The 23302-nt window shown below is 44.2% G+C and overlaps 2 protein-coding genes and 1 long non-coding RNA gene across 7 annotated transcripts; all 3 read right to left on the reverse strand.

Annotated features, from left to right (window-relative positions):
* Positions 1-312: 312 nt before the first annotated feature.
* Positions 313-11486, reverse strand: LOC124126742 (alpha-L-fucosidase-like). The gene is made up of 8 exons (XM_048400805.1): positions 11099-11486; positions 8851-8957; positions 7003-7133; positions 5958-6091; positions 4573-4670; positions 4008-4140; positions 1486-1656; positions 313-1090 (listed from the first exon to the last, which is right to left on the reverse strand). Exons 1-8 carry the CDS (start codon positions 11434-11436, stop codon positions 835-837), a joined length of 1368 nt encoding a protein of 455 aa, XP_048256762.1. The 5' UTR covers positions 11437-11486; the 3' UTR covers positions 313-834.
* On the reverse strand, positions 8964-11085 carry LOC124127155. Of its 5 annotated transcripts, none has more exons than XR_007222522.1 (3): positions 10032-11085; positions 9866-9911; positions 8964-9819 (listed from the first exon to the last, which is right to left on the reverse strand). It is a non-coding gene; the product is annotated as an uncharacterized LOC124127155 (long non-coding RNA). The 5 variants fall into 5 exon arrangements; XR_007222523.1 differs by having other exon boundaries at positions 8964-9708; positions 9783-9819; positions 9866-11085; XR_007222524.1 differs by having other exon boundaries at positions 8964-9459; positions 9515-9819; positions 9866-11085.
* Positions 11487-15751: 4265 nt separating the features above from the next.
* On the reverse strand, positions 15752-16744 carry LOC124133077 (trace amine-associated receptor 4-like). The gene has a single exon (XM_046497316.2). It carries the CDS (start codon positions 16742-16744, stop codon positions 15752-15754), a length of 993 nt encoding a protein of 330 aa, XP_046353272.2.
* Positions 16745-23302: the final 6558 nt, after the last annotated feature.

Here is a 23302-nt window from a genome sequence, read left to right on the forward strand (position 1 = left end):
CAGGGGCACTTGGGCAGGTTTAGTCTGACCACCCTCTCCAGGGGCACTGGGGTTAGTCTGACCACCCTCTCCAGAGGCACTTGGGCAGGTTTAGTCTGACCACCAATTCCAGGGGCACTGGGGCAGGTTTAGTCTGACCACCCTCTCCAGGGGCACTGGGCAGGTTTAGTCTGACCACCCTCACCAGGGGCACTGGGGCAGGTTTAGTCAAGTCTGACCACCCACTCCAGGGGCGCTTGTGACTTCCGCATGGGCAGATTGCAAATGACATTCACAAGCAGACATCAAGGGAAAGATGAACAATTCAATCACTAGAAGGCAACAAGGTTTATTCAATATACTTCATACAGAAACATGTAAACGTGGGTGAATCAAACAGTTTCCAAGCCTCCCTTCAGGGTACCACAACACCACCAGCATCAAAGAAGACATGTACTGCTGTGTGGTGGAGCTCTGTCATGAAGACAAATTACGACCAGGTACTCAAGTCAATTAAACTACTCGTGACATGATACATACTGACATGGAATGAAGTGATTGTGTATCATATCCCTGGGTTTAATATTGCATAAGTGAATCAGCCTTCCTCATCCAGCTGCTCCAATTGCCAGCACTACTCGAACCATAAGTGGCCCAACATCATAAGGCCTTCAAAGAGTTCATATAAAACAAATAAATAAGTACAACTTTTATATCTGTACAAAAACATACTTATCAACTTTGATTCATCAAAACATGTAAAAAGATAAGATCATAAACAAAATACTAAAATAGTTATAAAAGTTTTAAAGATGAGGATGTTGCGTCCTGAGCTATGTGCGCGGAGCCAGTTGATCAGTTGGCTAGCCCCACCATCTTGAAGGTCCACCCCCACTGGCAGGGTATCCTGTTGAAAGGAATGGTCGGCAGGGTGATGGTGATCCCCCCTTGGGGGTTCTTGGTGTACTCAAACTGCCCCTCATACCCCAGCATGGTAATGTTGGTGGCTGCCGACGGGATCGGGGCACCAAGCACCAACTGGGAGGTCATCGGCCACTTTAGGAGGATAGCGTAGACGTCTAAACCAGCGGCTCCCTTCTTGGCAGTGTACCTGGAAAATCATTCATGTCAATTCTGCACCGCAGTTTCAAATAGGGACAAGAATCTGTAAAGAACAATGGTAACAAATGGAAAAAGATTGTGGCACTTACAGATGTACTTTGTTCTATTATGGGGACTGTCAGCCATGTTTGTTGTTTGTGGGATGTGTTTAAAAAGTGGGGTAGAGTCACGGGGTCACCACAGTCGGTCTCATTTGTAACAATAAAGAGGTTAGCTAAAATTGGTTTTAAACTTGAGTAGCCTCCTTTGCCTTGGGTCAAGGTCTCCTTCTAGTGCATGTCTGGTGTCCCCTGCCGTGATATTGCTGGAATATTGCTAACAGCGGCATAAAACCACACTCAATCACAGATAACCGGTACATGAGCCACAAATCCATATACTGACCAGGCATCGGGGTTGACGGTATCGTTCTGGTACTGCCAGGTTGTTGTGCCGTAGATGCCCTCGCCGTTGACGTCAAGCCACTGTCCCATCTGCCTCAGCCGCTCCTCGTAGATGGGGGCGATCATCCCGTAGCTGGTGGGGCCCACGTTCACCAGCAGGTTCCCTCCACAACTACAGCACACAACACACCTCCATTGTAGCAATACTTGTATGTACTACAGGCAGACAACACACCTCAATTGTAGCAAAACTTGTATATACTACAGGCAGACAACATAGCTCAACTGTAGCAATACTTGTATGTACTACAGGCAGACAACACACCTCCATTGTAGCAATACTTGTACACACTACAGGCAGACAACACACCTCAACTGTAGCAATACTTGTATATACTACAGGCAGACAACATAGCTCAACTGTAGCAATACTTGTATGTACTACAGGCAGACAACACACCTCCATTGTAGCAATACTTGTACACACTACAGGCAGACAACACACCTCAACTGTAGCAATACTTGTATGTACTACAGGCAGACAACACACCTCAATTGTAGCAATACTTGTATGTACTACAGGCAGACAACACACCTCAATTGTAGCAATACTTGTATGTACTACAGGCAGACAACACACCTCAATTGTAGCAATACTTGTATATACTACAGGCAGACAACACACCTCAATTGTAGCAATACTTGTACACACTACAGGCAGACAACACACCTCAACTGTAGCAATACTTGTATGTACTACAGGCAGACAACACACCTCAATTGTAGCAATACTTGTATGTACTACAGGCAGACAACACACCTCAATTGTAGCAATACTTGTATGTACTACAGGCAGACAACACACCTCAATTGTAGCAATACTTGTACATACTACAGGCAGACAACTCACCTCAATTGTAGCAATACTTGTATATACTACAGGCAGACAACACACCTCAATTGTAGCAATACTTGTACGTACTACAGGCAGACAACACACCTCAATTGTAGCAATACTTGTACGTACTACAGGCAGACAACACACCTCAATTGTAGCAATACTTGTATGTACTACAGGCAGACAACACACCTCAATTGTAGCAATACTTGTATGTACTACAGGCAGACAACACACCTCCATTGTAGCAATACTTGTATGTACTACAGGCAGACAACACACCTCAATTGTAGCAATACTTGTATGTACTACAGGCAGACAACACACCTCAATTGTAGCAATACTTGTATGTACTACAGGCAGACAACACACCTCAATTGTAGCAATACTTGTATGTACTACAGGCAGACAACACACCTCAATTGTAGCAATACTTGTACGTACTACAGGCAGACAACACACCTCAATTGTAGCAATACTTGTACGTACTACAGGCAGACAACACACCTCAATTGTAGCAATACTTGTATGTACTACAGGCAGACAACACACCTCAATTGTAGCAATACTTGTATGTACTACAGGCAGACAACACACCTCCATTGTAGCAATACTTGTATGTACTACAGGCAGACAACACACCTCAATTGTAGCAATACTTGTACGTACTACAGGCAGACAACACACCTCAATTGTAGCAATACTTGTACGTACTACAGGCAGACAACACACCTCAATTGTAGCAATACTTGTATGTACTACAGGCAGACAACACACCTCAATTCTAGCAATACTTGTACGTACTACAGGCAGCAACTCACCTCAACTGTAGCAATACTTGTATATACTACAGGCAGACAACATAGCTCAACTGTAGCAATACTTGTATGTACTACAGGCAGACAACACCACTCAACTGTAGCAATACTTGTATGTACTACAGGCAGACAACACACCCCAACTGTAGCAATACTTGTACGTACTACAGGCAGACAACACACCTCAACTGTAGCAATACTTGTACGTACTGCAGGCAGACAACACACCTCAATTGTAGCAATACTTGTACATACTACAGGCAGACAACACACCTCAATTGTAGCAATACTTGTACATACTACAGGCAGACAACATAGCTCAACTGTAGCAATACTTGTATGTACTACAGGCAGACAACACACCTCAATTGTAGCAATACTTACTACATCCAGACAACACACCTCAGCTATAGCAATACTTAGTAAGGATAAGACAGTCATATGGATGAACAACTTCTTTATTACAATTAGAGCGACATTTAGGTGTAGGTTGTTACACCGTTATCAATCACTGCCTGATAACAGTGTTAGAACCTACACCGCATCATTGCACCTAATTGTAATAAAGAAGTTCTTCATCCATATATCCTTACTTAGTACTCCAACTTCTAAATGCCTCTCAGAAGAAGTTACAGCAATAGTTATACTTACAGCAGTTGTTAATCATCACTATATCTGCTATATTACAGCATTATAGTATGTTTTAGTTTCTGGGTGTTTCTTGAATAGACCTTCTCAAGTCCATGGACATCGTGTGTGTCATACTAAACACCCCACAACTATACCCACACAAGGTTCACTACAAACCTGACAGTTTCCACGAGCAGTGAGATGAGTTCCTGCATACTGTACAGCTGGGCGATGTCCGCGTTGCGCCGGAACCCCCACGACCCCTTGTCAATACTCATACAGTTCTCCCACTTGTGGCTCACTTTCTTCCCTGCAAACAAAGGAAACCATGATGTGAACCTTTGGACCTGTACTGTACCTTAAGACCTACACTGTACCTTAAGACCTACACTGTACCTTAGTACCTGTAGTGTACCTTAGTACCTGTAGTGTACCTTAGTACCTGTAGTGTACCTTAGGACCTACACTGTACCTTAGGACCTGTAGTAATGAATGCTATGCTGCACAATCATTGGAAAATATTGATTAAAAATCGGACTTATCAGGTCTAACCATTCAACAATTAATAACATAATGAGTCATCCTTCACTCGATCCAACAAATGGGAATGTCAGAATTACTTCAACTGAACAGCATTATCAAGGCTGGCTTCAGGACGTCCTAAGTAAGTTCAATATAGCTGCCATCCATCTTACCTTGGCTGGCTGTCCCACCTCAGTTGTATTGGTCTCACCATGCTCACCTGGGTTGTACTTGTCATTGCAGTTCCAGAATCCCCCATGTTTGCAGCGTGTGTTGCTGCCCCAGCGATCGTTGACAACCACAGAGTCCTTCACTGGGCTGATTTGGTAAAACATACAATGGGAGAAGTGTTTACCTTTAGCTCTTAAAATAAATGAAATAGTCCAGGGATTGAATTTTTTATGACTTAATACCTTTTTTGCTATTTGGAGAAACTTAAATTAGTTTTAGTATTATGACAAAAATATTATCAAGCAGTTCCATGTTGGGTTCATCTGTCTGGAGCTCATATACTCTGTCATCATTGTGATGCCGAGTAACAACAGCAGCCTTATCCCCCTGTCACACATCTGTGACCTTTCATACCCTACACACATCTGTGACCTCTCATACCCTACACACATCTGTGACCTCTCATACCCTACACACATCTGTGACCTCTCATACCCTACACACATCTGTGACCTCTCATACCCTACACACATCCGTGACCTCTCATACCCTACACACATGTGACCTCTCATACCCTACACACATCTGTGACCTCTCATACCCTACACACATCCGTGACCTCTCATACCCTACACACATCTGTGACCTCTCATACCCTACACACATCTGTGACCTCTCATACCCTACACACATCTGTGACCTCTCATACCCTAGAAACATCCGTGACCTCTCATACCCTACACACATCTGTGACCTCTCATACCCTACACACATCCGTGACCTCTCATACCCTACACACATCCGTGACCTCTCATACCCTAGAAACATCCATGACCTCATACCCTACACACATCTGTGACCTCTCATACCCTACACACATCTGTGACCTCTCATACCCTACACACATCCGTGACCTCTCATACCCTACACACATCTGTGACCTCTCATACCCTACACACATCTGTGACCTCTCATACCCTACACACATCTGTGACCTCTCATACCCTAGACACATCCGTGACCTCTCATACCCTTCACACATCCGTGACCTCTCATACCCTAGAAACATCCGTGACCTCTCATACCCTACACACATCTGTGACCTCTCATACCCCACATACATCCGTGACCTCTCATACCCTTCACACATCCGTGACCTCTCATACCCTACACACATCTGTGACCTCTCATACCCTACACACATCCGTGACCTCTCATACCCTTCACACATCTGTGACCTCTCATACCCCACATACATCTGTGACCTCTCATACCCTTCACACATCTGTGACCTCTCATACCCTACACACATCTGTGACCTCTCATACCCTACACACATCTGTGACCTCTCATACCCTACACACATCTGTGACCTCTCATACCCTACACACATCTGTGACCTCTCATACCCTACACACATCTGTGACCTCTCACCTCTCGTTGTACAGCCAAGCCAGGAAGTCAGTGGAGTTCCAGTACCAGTCGGGGGCCTCCCAGTCTCCGTCCGACCACACCACCTCCGGCTTGTACGCCTTTACCAGTTCATACAGCTCTGGCATGGCCTTGCTCTGTCACAGAAATAATCTTACAGCACCAAGTGATAGGGTCACAATTACATTCCTACAGCACCAAGTGATGGGGTCACAATTACATTCCTACAGCACTAAGTGATGGGGTCACAATTACATTCCTCAACACTAAGAGTTGGGGTCACAATTACATTCCTACAGCACCAAGTGATGAGGTCACAATTACATTCCTACAGCACCAAGTGATGGGGTCACAATTACATTCCTACAGCACCAAGTGATGGGGTCACAATTACATTCCTACAGCACTTAGTGATGGTGTCACAATTACATTTCTACAGCACCAACTGATGGGGTCACAATTACATTGCTACAGCACCAAGTGATGAGCTCACAATAACATTCCTACAGCACTAAGTGATGGGGTCACAATTACATTCCTACAGCACCAAGTGATGGGGTCACATATACATTCCTACAGCACTAAGTGATGGGGTCACAATTACATTCCTACAGCACCGAGAGATGGGGTCGCAATTACATTCCTACAGCACCAAGTGATGAGGTCACAATTACATTCCTACAGCACCAAGTGATGGGGTCACAATTACATTCCTACAGAACCAAGTGATGAGCTCACAATAACATTCCTACAGCACTAAGTGATGGGGTCACAATTACATTCCTACAGCACCAAGTGATGGCCAATACATCAAGCTTAACATGTCACCAGAGGTCACAAGGTGACACTGCCTGACCTTGGCCTGTTTCACATGGTGACCTCAGCACAAGATGATCATAAGTCTGTGTTAGACGATGGGAGTGTGTTTTCTCGTTCCTGGTGTCAACCACTTAGGACACAGCTGTTACAATACAGCTGTAGTACGGCTAACTGCAGCATGAGAACACATCGCCTTATCAGTTCTGTGGTCAGCCTGCGGGGCACTCACCATGACGAAGTTGTTAGTCGTCCAGTTGTTTGCCTTGTCCTGGAGGTAAAGGGGGTGGAACCACTCCAGCAGGGAGTGGTAGATGCCGAAGTGGAGATCTGTGCTCTTCCTCACGGCAGCGGCCAGGTCACCTGACAACACATCACAGCTTACAGTGTTAACATTAACAACATGTCACAAAGTTCCAGTCAAGCCTTACAATAATTACAATATTTTTTGTATTTTTTAATAAAGACGAATTACTGGGAACAAATTGGTTCTACATTCATCCAAACATCACTGAATTACCTCCCTTTCGTGCTATAATGACCTACTGACCTATTGATATGAAGCAGAACTAAACACAGTATTAATTCAAGTTTTAACTGGCAAATCCCCCCCTAAAGTAAACCCATCTCTACACTAAACCAATTTCTAAAGTAAACCCTATTCCTTCAGTAAACCCATCTCTACAGTAAACCAATCTCTACAGTAAACCAATCCCTACAGTAAACCCATCCCTACAGTAATCCCATCTCTACAGTAAACCCATCTCTACAGTAAACCCATCTCTACACTAAACCAATTTCTAAAGTAAACCCTATTCCTTCAGTAAACCCATCCCTACAGTAAACCCATCTCTACAGTAAACCCATCTCTACAGTAAACCCATCTCTACAGTAAACCTATCTCTACAGTAAACCCATCCCTACAGTAAACCCATCTCTACAGTAAACCCATCTCTACAGTAAACTCATCTCTACGGTAAACCCATCTCTACAGTAAACCTATCTCTACGGTAAACCCATCCCTACAGTAAACCCATCCCTACAGTAAACCCATCCCTACGGTAAACCCATCCCTACGGTAAACCCATCTCTACAGTAAACCCATCTCTACAGTAAACCCATCTCTACAGTAAACCCATCTCTACGGTAAACCTATCCCTACAGTAAACCCATCTCTACAGTAAACCCATCCCTACAGTAAACCTATCTCTACAGTAAACCCATCTCTACGGTAAACCCATCTCTACAGTAAACCCATCCCTACAGTAAACCCATCTCTATAGTAAACCCATCTCTACAGTAAACCCATCTCTACAGTAAACCCATCTCTACGGTAAACCTATCTCTACGGTAAATCCGTCTCTACAGTAAACCTATCTCTACAGTAAACCCATCTCTACAGTAAACCCATCTCTACAGTAAACCCATCTCTACAGTAAACCCATCTCTACGGTAAACCTATCTCTACGGTAAACCTATCTCTACAGTAAACCCATCTCTACAGTAAACCCATCCCTACAGTAAACCCATCTCTACAGTAAACCCATCTCTACGGTAAACCTATCTCTACGGTAAACCTATCTCTACAGTAAACCCATCTCTACAGTAAACCCATCCCTACAGTAAACCTATCTCTACAGTAAACCCATCTCTACAGTAAACCCATCTCTACAGTAAACCCATCCCAACAGTAAACCCATCTCTACGGTAAACCTATCTCTACAGTAAATCCGTCTCTACAGTAAACCCATCTCTACAGTAAACCCATCCCTACAGCAAACCCATCTCTACAGTAAACCCATCCCTACAGTAAACCTATCTCTACAGTAAACCCATCCCTACAGTAAACCCATCTCTACAGTAAACCCATCCCAACAGTAAACCCATCTCTACAGTAAACCTATCTCTACAGTAAATCCGTCTCTACAGTAAACCCATCTCTACAGTAAACCCATCCCTACAGTAAACCCATCCCTACAGTAAACCTATCTCTACAGTAAATCCGTCTCCACAGGAAACCCCCACTACAGTTTGGCGGACACAGGTGCCCCTGGCTTGGAGTCTGTTTAGTATGGCCTACCAACAAGGTCTCTGTTGGGTCCCACATCTTTTGCGTTCCAGTTGAATGAGTAGTTAGATGGCCAGTTGGTGAATCCCTCATGATGCTTGGTGACCAGAACAAGGTACCTGCAACAGGAACACTGACACTAACACCCATCAAAACTGCATGACACTCACTCACCTGTAACACCCTTCCACACTACATGACACTCACTCACCTGTAACACCCTTCCACACTCACTACATGACACTCACTCACCTGTAACACCCATCAACACTGCATGACACTCACTTATCTGTAACACCTGTAACACCCATCAATACTGCATGACACTCATTCATCTGTACCACCCTTCCACACTACATGACACTCACTCACCTGTAACACCCTTTAACACTGCATGACACTCACTTATCTGTAACACCTGTAACACCCTTCAACACTGCATGACACTCACTTATCTGTAACACCTGTAACACCCATCAACACTGTATGACACTCATTCATCTGTACCACCCTTCCACACTACATGACACTCACTCACCTGTAACACCCTTCCACACTACATGACACTCACTTATCTGTAACACCCATCAACACTGCATGACACTCACTTATCTGTAACACCTGTAACACCCATCAACACTGTATGACACTCACTTATCTGTAACACCTGTAACACCCATCAATACTGCATGACACTCATTCATCTGTACCACCCTTCCACACTACATGACACTCACTCACCTGTAACACCCTTCCACACTACATGACACTCACTTATCTGTAACACCCTTCAACACTGCATGACACTCACTTATCTGTAACACCTGTAACACCCATCAACACTGCATGACACTCACTTATCTGTAACACCTGTAACACCCATCAATACTGCATGACACTCATTCATCTGTACCACCCTTCCACACTACATGACACTCACTCACCTGTAACACCCTTCCACACTACATGACACTCACTTATCTGTAACACCCTTCAACACTGCATGACACTCATTTATCTGTAACACCTGTAACACCCATCAACACTGCATGACACTCACTTATCTGTAACACCTGTAACACCCATCAATACTGCATGACACTCATTCATCTGTACCACCCTTCCACACTACATGACACTCACTCACCTGTAACACCCCTTAACACTGCATGACACTCACTTATCTGTAACACCTGTAACGACATTCAACACTGCATGACACTCACTCACCTGTAACATCCTTTAACACTGCATGACACTCACCTGTAACACTAATCAACACTGCATGACACTCACTCACCTGTAACACACTACATGACTTTCACTCATGTATAACAGACTTAGCTACAACGTCCATGGTAAGTGTCACTGAGGCGGATCCGTTCCCATCATCGACTTAAGAAAACCCTGGGTAGAAGTATAGGATAAAGCATGCCCAAGGTTTTAATTTTTAGCCAAAACCGAGGAGCCGTGTTTTATTCAACTTATGAACCAACCAAATGCAAGAAATTCCAGAAAAAATAAGAAAACACTGACATACCTTATAGTGAAACAATACAGCGTATCGCAGTATAAAAGGAATTCGCTCAAAGCCTGCGAGAGAAAACCCACGTGCAAGCATGGACTAGTTGGAGTCATGGCATGACAAACTTAAAAACTGCTCATCACTTGCCCTGGTAGCTCAGTGGGAAAACAGTGGGCTACAAAACTTAACACGATATATGAGGATGCAGGGTTCGTTTCACATCATGGAATTTACATGTTAAAAATAATTTTGACTTTTAACAAATCATCAAACACAATTTTGTTCACATCAACAAGATTCAAGTTAATGAAATGTTAATTGTAAAACCTAGGTATTCATCAGGTCATTACACCGGAAAACCCCGGGCATTGTTGATATATTGCCTGCCTTGTAAGTTTATTAACATTTAGAAGAACCTTCTGCTACTGTTGTGTGACGTTATAAGAGGCGACTAACAGGATCGGGTGGTCAGACTCGCTGACTTGGTTCATGCACGTCATCTTATAATTGCGTAAACCGATGCTCGTGATGTCAATCACTGGATTGTCTGGTCCAGACAGTATTATTTACAGACCACCTAATTTAGCACGGATATTGCTGAGTGTGGCGTTAAACAACAAAGAAAGAAAGAAAGAGTTCACACCATCGAGTATGCAGCTAGGGTAGACAATGAAGATGTTTGCAGCAATCACAGTCACGCATCACTGAGCAGACGTTAAGCAGATATATACCTACTTCGCACCCGATGCCTGGAATATGTCCGCCCAACGCGATGGGCTGTAGAACTCTGCCTTGAACTGTGGGGCGAAGTCAGCGTACGTGAAGTCTGGCCTGTAGTTCTCCATCATGAACAACACAACGTTGTACTGTTTGGCCATCTTCCATTGCTCCCAGAACCACTCGCTGCTGTAACTCGGTACAGAAAACACTCCCCAGTGGAGGAAAATACCAACCTTAGACTCATCGTACCACGACGGCAGAGGTCTGGCGTCAAGAGATTTCCAGTTGTTTTGGTATTTTATCCCTGCACATCCCGCGATTAAAAAAAAGCTCAGCAAAATCCACCTGGCCATTCTTCCTTGTCTCAGTGGTCGCGGTGTTATACAAATAGCGGTCACATGATTTTCGTCAGGTGACACAGTCACGTGCGTATTATGAAAGCGTCTATAGAGATATAAACTGGGCTCCTGTCTTCTAACTGTAACGGATAAATATGCTTCGCACACGAACAGAGGAACCAGTTTCCTGACAACAAAAACCGGTTCCATGATTTGTTAGCGCAGCAAGCTTAGCGCTTTTAGGTAGACGCGAGCCCAGTCAATCTCCAAAACTTCGGAGTCAATATATCAGCGACTATTATGCCATGTTATGTATTTACTATCAGCCACTAAACTTGCCAGTTCGGTCATACATATGTTCTCGTAGAGGCAGGGTAATGACCTGCTGTAGTTTCTGGGCTCCGTCTATACATACCAAGTACTCGCAGCCAACTGGAGCAAGGAATTCTTATATTTAGAACGCTACTTTTCGACAGTCAAAGTATTTTTATATGCGGTAAAGATTTAAAATTTAGAAATGTCCGTTGTAAATACGGTGTGTTCAAGATTATCAAAGGATAACCAAACCCCGAAAGGTATCCAGAAGTGAGTTCAAATTTAACTTCACACGGGAGTACCTCCGCCATATGCATGGTGACGTGAACACTTATAGAGATAAACACCTGTCACAAAGGACAGTAAAATATTAGCACAATATCACAAACTGAAGTCTAAAAACAAACCATTTCAAACACTAAAAGCTGTAATCAACAAAACAGTCAGCATTACAGTTCCTAACATATGCATGCGAGCTAGTGGCCACCAGCAACTAAGTCAGACCACTACTGGGGACCAAGGCATGACTGAAGCCATCACTCTAGTGACTGGTAGTTGTGGACAATAGTGGACTTTAATTAAAACATTGGTCAAATATTAAATGAATTAAAATTCCAGGGTTTATTGGCAGTGTACTTTGATGCTATAAGGATTTACCTTCATCGTCCCAGAAACATGTTTTCTCTAACAACAGTGATTGGGACAAAACGGCCATTTGGAGTGTCCATGTATCCTGCCTATAACTGTCCGAGATTAAACTCATGAAAATGTCCCGAAAAGCTGTACCATAGTTTAAGTGTTATCAGGGTTGTGATCATGTAAAATAAAGCTGCTGTTTAAGCCCATTTGAAATACTAAGTGTAATTTCATTTCTTAAGACAATATAACTTGTCTTGTTCTATCTGTATTACGTTTTGAACAGCGGTTAGAACACTTCATCAGTTTACCCGCAGTTTATGCACGTGAGAACCACCTACTGAATACTACCGTCCGTGTGTCTGAATGTCTTCTAAAGACGCAGTCAGCAATTTGTTCTGGCCATATCCTGCAGATTGTAAATAATCGAGTCTGGGCCAGACAAACCAGTGGCTGAAATCATGAGCAGCGTACCACGTGATCGGGGCACCACCGGGAAGACTGTTTAGTGGCAGGAAGTTTCACGGCCAACGCCCCTTAATGTTATCGATCGTTTAATCATTTGCGCTTTCTGTTTGCTTGTCACGTCTCGCTATATGTGGGTACTTCCCTGGAAACACATGTAGTTACTTCCTTGTATTGGGTGCTGGTATATATTACACAAGACAGTACCACCCCCTGATAGCAACGACACGCAGTATTCCGCTAACCCCTTGCTTGGGAGATACGGGGGTCACCTGCGGGTCGCAGATGGAAGTCGGATAACGTGCACGGACTCTGGTCAGTGTGCTTCTACAATGTATCCTACATTTATCTTAGATGTTTACGAATCTTGTGTCTGATGTGTGAAACAATTACCTAACTACTTCCCTTTGTCCCGTGCGGAGATAACTGACATACAAGGAAAAGCACGTGGCTCTTGGATAAACAGAAATTCATCAAAATCGTCACAATCGTAACGCAACGCATATATGCAGGAAAGTGTCAATATTGGAGGCTAAGGACGAATCTAGGGAGTGGTACGAACGCAGTGGGGAACTATGAAAGCCCATTAGGACCAAATTGGTATTTTTCTTTTTTCTTTTAAAAGTCGTATATATAATTACGAGAAAAAAGTCTCGTAATTACAAGTTTAGAAAAAGTCGTATTTCCGAGTTTTGAAAAGTCGTAATTACGAATATTTTCAGTAATTGCGAGTTTTGAAAAGTCGTAATTACGACTTTTTTTTCTCGGAATTAAGACTTTTAACAACAAAATACCAATATGGTCCTAATGGGCTTTCGCAGGGGGAACAAAGCTTCGTTGTTCGAAGCTTTTGGCAATTGGGGACGCACAAAACGGTGACGTCATTATTGTAAGTGCACATACTGCGTGGATGCAGAAAACCTGAGCAATTATTGAGCATGTAGACAAAGTATCCAAAAATACACATTTGGCACAGAAAACAAATCCTATTCTCACCGTGCATCTTTTAATATATCATCTATTTCACACCATTCATATACCATTCAAATACACTACTCTCGAATTGTTGACGCCGCTGCTGCTTATCGTGGATTTTAGTGGAAACAATAATTCACTGAGTACAAGGTCCCTGTGTGACGTACGCTCATACAGACTGTCATACTACATCCATGACGATTTGGGAACAATGTGGCTGAAAAGCCGTCGTGACGAATAAGTGCAAGTATATCAATGAGCATGTTTAAATTACACAAAGACCATGGACAGATTACAGAGACCATGTACCGATCACACGGAGCTGGACCCACTCGCCACCATTGCTTCGTTTCGTAAGTAACGTCCCGATTTCCTTCTCTCGTATTCGTAACTGACCACAGAATTCCGCTAGCTCATGAGAGTAATCGCACAGCTTGCCTTAGCGTCTTTCCATGCAATTCGAGCTGAAAACGAAACTGTGGCAGCGAATGGGTCCATGGTATTTATCGGTATGGAACAGAGTGAGTGAGTGAGTATGGTTTTACGCCGCTTTTAGCAATATTCCAGCAATATCACGGCGGGGGACACCAGAAATGGGCTTCACACATTGTACCCATGTCGGGAATCGAACCCGGCTTTTCGGCGTGACGAGCTAACGCTTTAACCACTAGGCTACCCGACCGCCCCTTAATGGAACAGAGATTTAACACCGTTGACACTGTGGTCTCCCTGGTGCCACCACGCTGAGCGCTATAGTCCTATAACATCACTTGGGTTGTGCTGGGGCCACCACGCTGAGCGCTATAGTCCTATAATATCACTTGGGTTGTGCTGGGGCCACCACGCTGAGCGCTATAGTCCTATAATATCACTTGGGTTGTGCTGGGGCCACCACGCTGAGCGCTATAGTCCTATAATATCACTTGGGTTGTGCTCGGGCCACCACGCTGAGCGCTATAGTCCTATAATATCACTTGGGTTGTGATGGAGCCACCACGCTGAGCGCTATAGTCCTATAACATCACTTGGGTTGTGCTGGGGCCACCACGCTGAGCGCTATAGTCCTATAATATCACTTGGGTTCTGCTGGAGCCACCACGCTAAGCGCTATAGCCCTGTAACATCACTTGGGTTGTGCTGGAGCCACTACGCTGAACGCTATAGTCCTATAACATCACTTTGGTTGTGCTGGTGCCACCACGCTGAACTATATCGTTCTATAACATCACTTATGTTGTGCTGGGGCCACCACGCCGAGCGCTATAGTACTATAACATCACTTGGGTTGTGCTGGAGCCACCACGCTGAACGCTATAGTCCTATAACATCACTTGGGTTGTGCTGGGGCCACCACAATGAACGCTTTAGTCCTATTACATCACTTGGGTTGTGCTGGAGCCACCACGCCGAGCGCTATAGCCCTGTAACATCACTTGGGTTGTGCTGGTGCCACCACAATGAACGCTTTAGTCCTATAACATCACTTTGGTTCTGCTGGAGCCACCACGCTGAGCGCTATAGCCCTGTAACATCACCTGGGTTGTGCTGGAGCCACCACGCTGAACGCTATAGTCCTATAACATCACTTGGGTTGTGCTGGTGCCACCATGCTGAACTATATCGTTCTATAACATCACTTATGTTGTGCTGGGGCCACCGCGCTGAGCGCTATAGTACTATAACATCACTTGGGTTGTGCTGGAGCCACCACGCTGAACGCTATAGTCCTATAACATCACTTGGGTTGTGCTGGTGCCACCATGCTGAACGCTATAGTCCTATAATATCACTTGGGTTGTGCTGGGGCCACCACGCTGAGCGCTATAGTCCTATAACATCACTTGGGTTGTGCTGGTGCCACCACGCTGAGCGCTATAGTCCTATAACATCATTTGGGTTGTGCTGGTGCCACCACGCTGAACGCTATAGTCATATAACATCATTGGGGCTGTGCTGTGCTTTGGCCACCACGAAGGTAGGTGGCCCGGGGGGCGGGGGTAGCTAGGTCGTCCAGGTCACTCTCCCCGCACCACATCTTCCTGGCAGCATCTCTGATGGGGCGGAAGGTGGCCACATACACCACCGGGTTGAGCACGCAGCTGATGTAGAACAAGAACCCCGCGGTTTGCCAGGCGACGGACGTCGGACTCCTGCCTGGGCCAGTCATGGAACCCACACACACTATTGGGAGGTTGCTGAGGAGGAATATTCCGGTTACTATCGCCATGGTAACTGCGAGTTTCACCTGAGGACGATATTGGGGGAGGTCGCGGAGCATCGACGGAGCGCAGCTCACCTTCCGACGCCTACGGACACCTCTGAGCATGAGGCAATACAAGACCACAGTACAGAAGAGAGACACCCACGGGACCACCACGTAGATGTAGAAGAGGTAGGACTTCCGCTGCATGTCGTACAGGATGCCGTCTTTACCGGTCTCAGTAACAAGGAAGGACAACGCGTACAGCAGGGAGATGAACCAGGAGCCAAGTTCAGACGCCATCACTTTAGTTTTTGTCACCACACGAACGTAATGGAGAGGCCGACATACGGCGAAATAGCGGTCAGTGGCGACAAACATTATACTTATGACTGATTTTAGGAAACACGTTAACGTCATCAGCATGAACAGCCTCAGCGCAGAGGTGGTGAACGGGAAACAGCTCAGCGACACCATGGGGGTGACGAAGACGATGACTGTAACGGCTCTGAGGCTGTCACTGGCGGCCATGTTGAACATAATCCAGCCGGCGGGGGACCGCAGCTTCCGGTGCCGACACAGCAGCAGCAGCAAGATCCCGTTAGCCAGAAAAGACAGCACCCCAAGGAGCAGGTAGCTACCCCCTCCGGCCACGCGCTCCGTCAGGGGTGCCACGAGGAAGGTGGAGTTGCATGGGAAGCACCGGACGATGAAACCAACGCTGTCGTTCATTGTCACGGGTAGATGAGGAGGCGTGGCGGGTGAATCGGGTATTCCAAATTGTTCAGGGTGCATGTGCAGGAATGGCGGAGAAACAAGAGCGCGTGGTGTGGCGGCCTGGGTGCGCCGTGCCCGAAGGGAACCTCGTGCAGACTAACACCCCTTATGTTTTTCTCACTAGGCAGCAAGCATGACGTTATTGGAAGCAACAGACGTAATTTGCATTGTTTTTCAGACGTGTTGTTACAGTTGTTGGGGGCCAAGGTCGATAGTTAACTGGGTGTTAATAATGAGACTCCTCTTTGACGCTACGTGTGAATAATTATGAGAAAATAGATGGTCGAGAGGAGACATTGCTTTCTCGCCCTCAGTAAGGGCCGCGAGAAAACGATAACACGAGACGAGAAAGCGATACATCGTCTCGTGGTATCGCTTTATCGCTCTCTTGCGGCCGTAACTGAAGGCGAGAAAGCGATGTTCACTCCCAGCCACCATATCACTCTACCTACGCAGAAACTATGGTCTGATGCACGTGAATGAAGTCGAGGTGTGGGGATCGCCTCCGTGGTGTACTGGTAGAGCGTCCGCCCGGAGAGCGGAAGGTCCGGGGTTCCATCCCCGACCGCGTCATACCAAAAGACGTTAAAAGATGGTACTTGTTGTTACCCTGCCTGGCGCTCGGCATTAAGGGGGTAAAAAAAGGACTGGTCGGCTCGGAGTCAGTATACTGTGTCTGACTGGGGTATTCATGTTAAACTGCGGCATGGTATCTCAGTGAGCTAGCACTATAAATCGGCATCAGTCCGGACTAGTACAAGCAGCCACACAAGTACATGCACGTCGCTATATAAGGGCAATAATCTTGGACGCGACGTTAAACCCCATTTCACCTCACCTCACCGCGGTGTGGGAACATGATGACACGACTACTACCAAGTATTGTCATGAATCCAATGCCGTGGTATTTTACTGAATAAATAAAATGTGAACACCTGTGTTAAAATCTGTGAGAGCTGAAAAATCAATAATTTCTTTACATATAATTCACCTCTTGTGCACTCAAGATAAAATGAGTGATATATTCAGTACTAGCCCAGCAATATGACGAATGGGCTTCACACATTATACCCAAGTAGGGAATCGAGCCCGAACGCGTAAGGTCAAATGCAGTGTTGTGTATCTTTTAGTTTACTCATGCTCAAACTTCAGACAATGCATGATGTTTGACATCCCGTCAGTGTTTGACTTCTTAGACGCGGTCATCCAAGTCAGTACATGTTTGTACACATTTTTAAGTTAAGTTTTTAAGTGCAGATCGCGGTCACAAACCAGTGACGTCAGGCAGCGCTGGCGGCGGAGAGTAGTTGAGGGGTGACTGCGCTCGGCAAGCTTGACCCCGAATTGAAGCTAAGGTTTCGGTCCTGACACACTCTGAAATACTTGGTGGATACGTATATTTGTTGTGGATTTGCATGCCTGAACTCCGCATGACGGCAGCATTGTGTGACTCTACACTGCTTTACCACATTGGGGCATGGATACCGTCAGATGTACACACTTTAACCAATCACAGCTGATGCATGAAACACGAGCTTTCAACGAATGTGATCGGGAAAGAGTATAGGATATGAGTGTTCTGTTAAAAACGTTGTTTTCTTCAATGTATGCATCTTAATTTTTACTCTCAGGTGTAAATATACTCTAAGTGTTTCTGTATTAGAAGAGATTATCGACTACAGGTGCCTGACGCCCAGGTAATGGTGGGCGAATTGTCGTCCCGATGCAGCTGATGATGTGTAATGATTGGTTGATGGACTGTTTCAGCAGTTGTAACCGTCACTGGTTCCACACCTATTACCTGACATGAGTTACTGGTATGTAATGTACGTAAATCAATGAAAACTGGGGACCTTACAGTTTACACATCTGTTGTTATGTTTGTCCTTGCTATTTCCCCAGTTTGTTTCGTGGATTAGTAACTTGATGCTGGAACCAGTCAGTGGGAGGTAGTCACGTGAAGCACATTTCTTATATTGAGGACTTGTGAATTGATGTGTTTCTCGAGACACGCGTGTTTATCCACAGTAGGTTGAGTTTCGCCTGGAACCTAGTCAGTGCGGTCAGATTGAACGTCCAATACTTTCTGAGCCCAGCATTGACAAGTGCTGTTAGCATATACTTACTGCGTCATTGACGGCCATCAACAGCTCCCCCAACGCCTACTGAGAAGACTTATACTGTATATCACGTGAAATGCTTCAATGTATACTACAGAGGGTACACATATTCTAACACACAGACACATGCCAGCAATGGACTTGTTTGTTTATTCGTTATTTAAGGCTACACTCAGCAATATTACAGCTATGTGACGGCTGTCAGTAAATAATCGGGTATGGGCCAGTAAGTCCAGTGATTGACATTTTGAGCATCCATCCACGCAATTGGGATACGATGACATGCATCAACCACGTCAGCGAACCTGACCACCCGATCCTGTTAGTCGTCTCTTACCACAAGCAGAGTCGCCTATTACGGCATACACCGGATCTTCACGGGTCTGTCAGCAATGGTGTTTGTCAACTACTTGTCCGGACCAGTACATGTTATACACACACGCGCGCATGCACGTCGCTATAGAAGAGCAATAATCTTGAACGCGATGATAACCCCCATTTCATCTGACTGTATATCCCTGATTGAATTTCCAGTCAGTATGTCTTGCCCCAAGTCGAAGTCACATGCTGCCACTACAATAACAAACCTCTAGTGACGTCATCATATTGTTCTTACGGGGCATTGTTTTCCTAAAATCTCTCAGGAGGGATGTTATTCAGTATTACTCCTCTGTCCCAGGGATATCTTAGTCCCCGGGTCTGACCAGAGGATAACACTCGTGGTTTTTCCATGTGTTCAATGTCCCTAGTAAGAGATGAGCGGAATTATTTAAAGTCAAAACAAAAAAATATTTTGAGATATAAGTAGTATAATCATAGCAATCATGTATTAGTATCAATGTAATAATTACTGGTCACTAGCAGATCCTTGGTCTGATCTCATATCCAAACAGCACGCCCCCCGTCAGCTCCACAAAAGGCACAACCCGCGGAAAACCCAAACTTGTAGACCCCTATTGTTATGGTACACAGTCAAGGTATGAATCATTTTCGGTGCTTAGTCACATATATACACGAAAAGGATAGATCGGTCAATAGAATTTCTAATCTTTCACTTTCAAGTAATGAAATATATTATGATGTTTGCAAAAAAATCTTTGAAAAGCGCTTAACCTGGTGGTGTGCCATTCGCCCACACAACGTGGAGACGATTTCTTAGCTAATGGTCCCCATAACCATCCCGCGGAGACTGATCCTTTGGCCAAGGTCAAAGTACATACGAGGGAAAACATAGTTAATGATATACTATATATTGATATAATATTGTAATACAGTCTAATTATAATGTTATGTGGCAGTCACAGATTTTGTTTGAATGTGTCAACTAACAAGTAACTCATATATGGTGTAATTAGTGTTATTAATATTAGCATTAGTTATTAGTATTATTATTAACATTAGCATTTAGTATTAGTTTGCAGTATGGGCTTTAAGGATTTTACCGATTTTTACTGTCAAGGTACGTTTCAAATTAAGGTAAGACCCCCGCCTATATTCCCCCTAGAAATTATATATAACTAAACTAAATTTGAACGGCAGTGCATACATGTACAACTTTTGGAGGGAAATACGGGCGGCAGTTTCCCCAATGTAAATACTTATATATATCTTTACATTAAAATAAGATTATATAAATAGAGGTTATCACGCGAGTGTGTTTGGTGATGGTAAATATCCTGCATTAGGAATAAACATTGTAATAATTATATAACACTATGTAGCAGAATGTGTGTGTACCGCTGAATAACGTGTCAACACGGTTATGGGTGTCCTTCGTTTTATTTCATAACGAGTAGTGAGTTTCTATTATTACACCCCGAAATGCACAATAATACTAAATAAGAACATTGTAAAATATAACAAATATAATAATGAGAAAATGATACGTCATCTGAATTACATTATACATCTGTCTAGGATATATGCATACGCCATAACATATACGTCATCTGAATTACATTATACATCTGTCTAGGATATATGCACACGCCAGAACATATACGTCATCTGAATTACATTATACATATGTCTAGGATATTCATACACCAGAATCCGCCCGGAGAGCGGAAGGTTCGGGGTTCGATCCCCGGCCGCTTCATACCAAAAGACGTTAAAAAATGATACTTGTTACGCTGTCTGGCGCTTGGCATTACGGGGCTAAAACAAGGACTGGTCGGCTCGGAGTCGGTATACTGTGTCTGAGTGGGGTATTCATGTTAAACTGGTATCTCAGTGAGCTAGCACTATAAAGCGGCATCAGTCCGGACTAGTACAAACAGCCACTCACACACACGCGCATGTACGTCGCTATATAAGTGCAATAACGCGACGTTAAACCCAATTTCAGCTCACCTCATACACCAGAACATGATACGTCATCTGAATTACAGTATACGTCTGTGTAGGATATGCACACGCCAGAACATGATACGTCATCTAAATTACGTTATACAAATATAGAGGATATACATACGTCAAATCTACCCACTTCTCGTTTTTATCCGTTGGCTTTATCCTGCCGAGAAACCTACCCATTATATGATAACAGTAGATATGTATTTAAAGTTCTGATTTAATAATAAAGTCCATACGTGCAAGAGCATTGTGTAGGGAAGCTAGTTTTATTGTACATTTAGAATCATTTCCATATTTGTAGGTATTTTGATGGCACTGTAGCCCTGGCCATGTAGTCGTGTGAGACTAAAACGTAACCTACACCTGTAAATGTAAATATTTCCAATTAGGTTTATCTATTGATTACGTTTACACGACATAAGAAGTGCGTAGATTTGACGTATGTATATCCTCTTTATTTGTATAACGTAATTTAGACGACGTATCATGTTCTGGCGTGTGCATATATCCTAGACAGATGTATAATGTAATTCCGATGACGTATATGTTATGGCGTATGCATATATCCTAGACAGATGTATAATGTAATTCAGATGACGTATCATTTTCTCATTATTATATTTGTTATATTTTACAATGTTCTTATTTAGTATTATTGTGCATTTCGGGGTGTAATAATAGAAACTCACTACTCGTTATGAAATAAAACGAAGGACACCCATAACCGTGTTGACACGTTATTCAGCGGTACACACACATTCTGCTACATAGTGTTATATAATTGTGATGTAACATTATATTTTATCACACATAAAGTTCCTTTAACAGATCCTTGAGGAAGCCCGATCCAGCCGAGACTACACTAGCTCCGCCAGGTGAGTACATACGAGTGCAGAGGGCTTGGAGCCAGTCCGACACGGCCCCCACTCCAAAACACCGCCAGGAAGGTTAACTACCGTCGCCAGGGGAACAGGACCGAAGAACCAAAACATACAAACTTCGAGGGTAGTGAATGCTCAATGGTAAAGGAGAAAGTTGAGTAAAATAGATAGATAGATAGATGGATGGATGGATGGATGGATGGATGGATACTGTGTCTGTGTGTGGTAATACTATGGTTCGTTCTGTGTGGTGATACTGTGTCTGTGTGTGGTGATACTGTGTCTATGTGTGTGGTGATACTGTGGTTCTGTGTGGTGATACTGTGGTTCTGTGTGTGGTGATACTGTGTCTGTGTGTGGCGATACTGTCTGTGTGTGGTGATACTGTGTTTGTGTGTGGTTGATACTATGTCTGTGTGTGGTGATACTGTGTCTGTATGTGGTGATACTGTGGTTCTGTATGGTGATACTGTTGTTCTGTGTGGTGATACTATGGTTCTGTGTGGTGATACTATGGTTTTGTGTGGTGATACTGTGTCTGTGTGTGGTGATACTGTGTCTGTGTGTGGTGATACTGTGGTTCTGTGTGTAAAGTGATACTGTGTCTGTGTGTGGTGATACTGTGTCTGTATGTGGTGATACTGTGGTTCTGTGTGGTGATACTGTGGTTCTGTGTGGTGATACTATGGTTTTGTGTGGTGATACTGTGTCTGTGTGTGGTGATACTGTGTCTGTATGTGGTGATACTGTGGTTCTGTGTGGTGATACTGTGGTTCTGTGTGGTGATACTGTGTCTGTGTGTGGTGATACTGTGTCTGTATGTGGTGATACTGTGGTTCTGTGTGGTGATACTGTGGTTCTGTGTGGTGATACTGTGTCTGTGTGTGGTGATACTGTGTCTGTATGTGGTGATACTGTGGTTCTGTGTGGTGATACTGTGTCTGTATGTGGTGATACTGTGTCTGTATGTGGTGATATTGTGTCTGTGTGTGGTGATACTGTGTCTGTGTGTGGTGATACTGTGTCTGTGTGTGGTGATACTGTGGTTCTGTGTGTACTGGTGATACTGTATCTGTGTATGGTGATACTGTGGTTAGTTCTGTGTAGTGATACTGTGTGGTGATACCGTGTCTGTGTGTGGTGATACTTTGTCTATA

This window comes from Haliotis rufescens, unplaced genomic scaffold (assembly GCF_023055435.1).
Source record: "Haliotis rufescens isolate VD_foot unplaced genomic scaffold, xgHalRufe1.0.p SCAF_20, whole genome shotgun sequence".
NCBI classification, from domain to species: domain Eukaryota; kingdom Metazoa; phylum Mollusca; class Gastropoda; order Lepetellida; family Haliotidae; genus Haliotis; species Haliotis rufescens.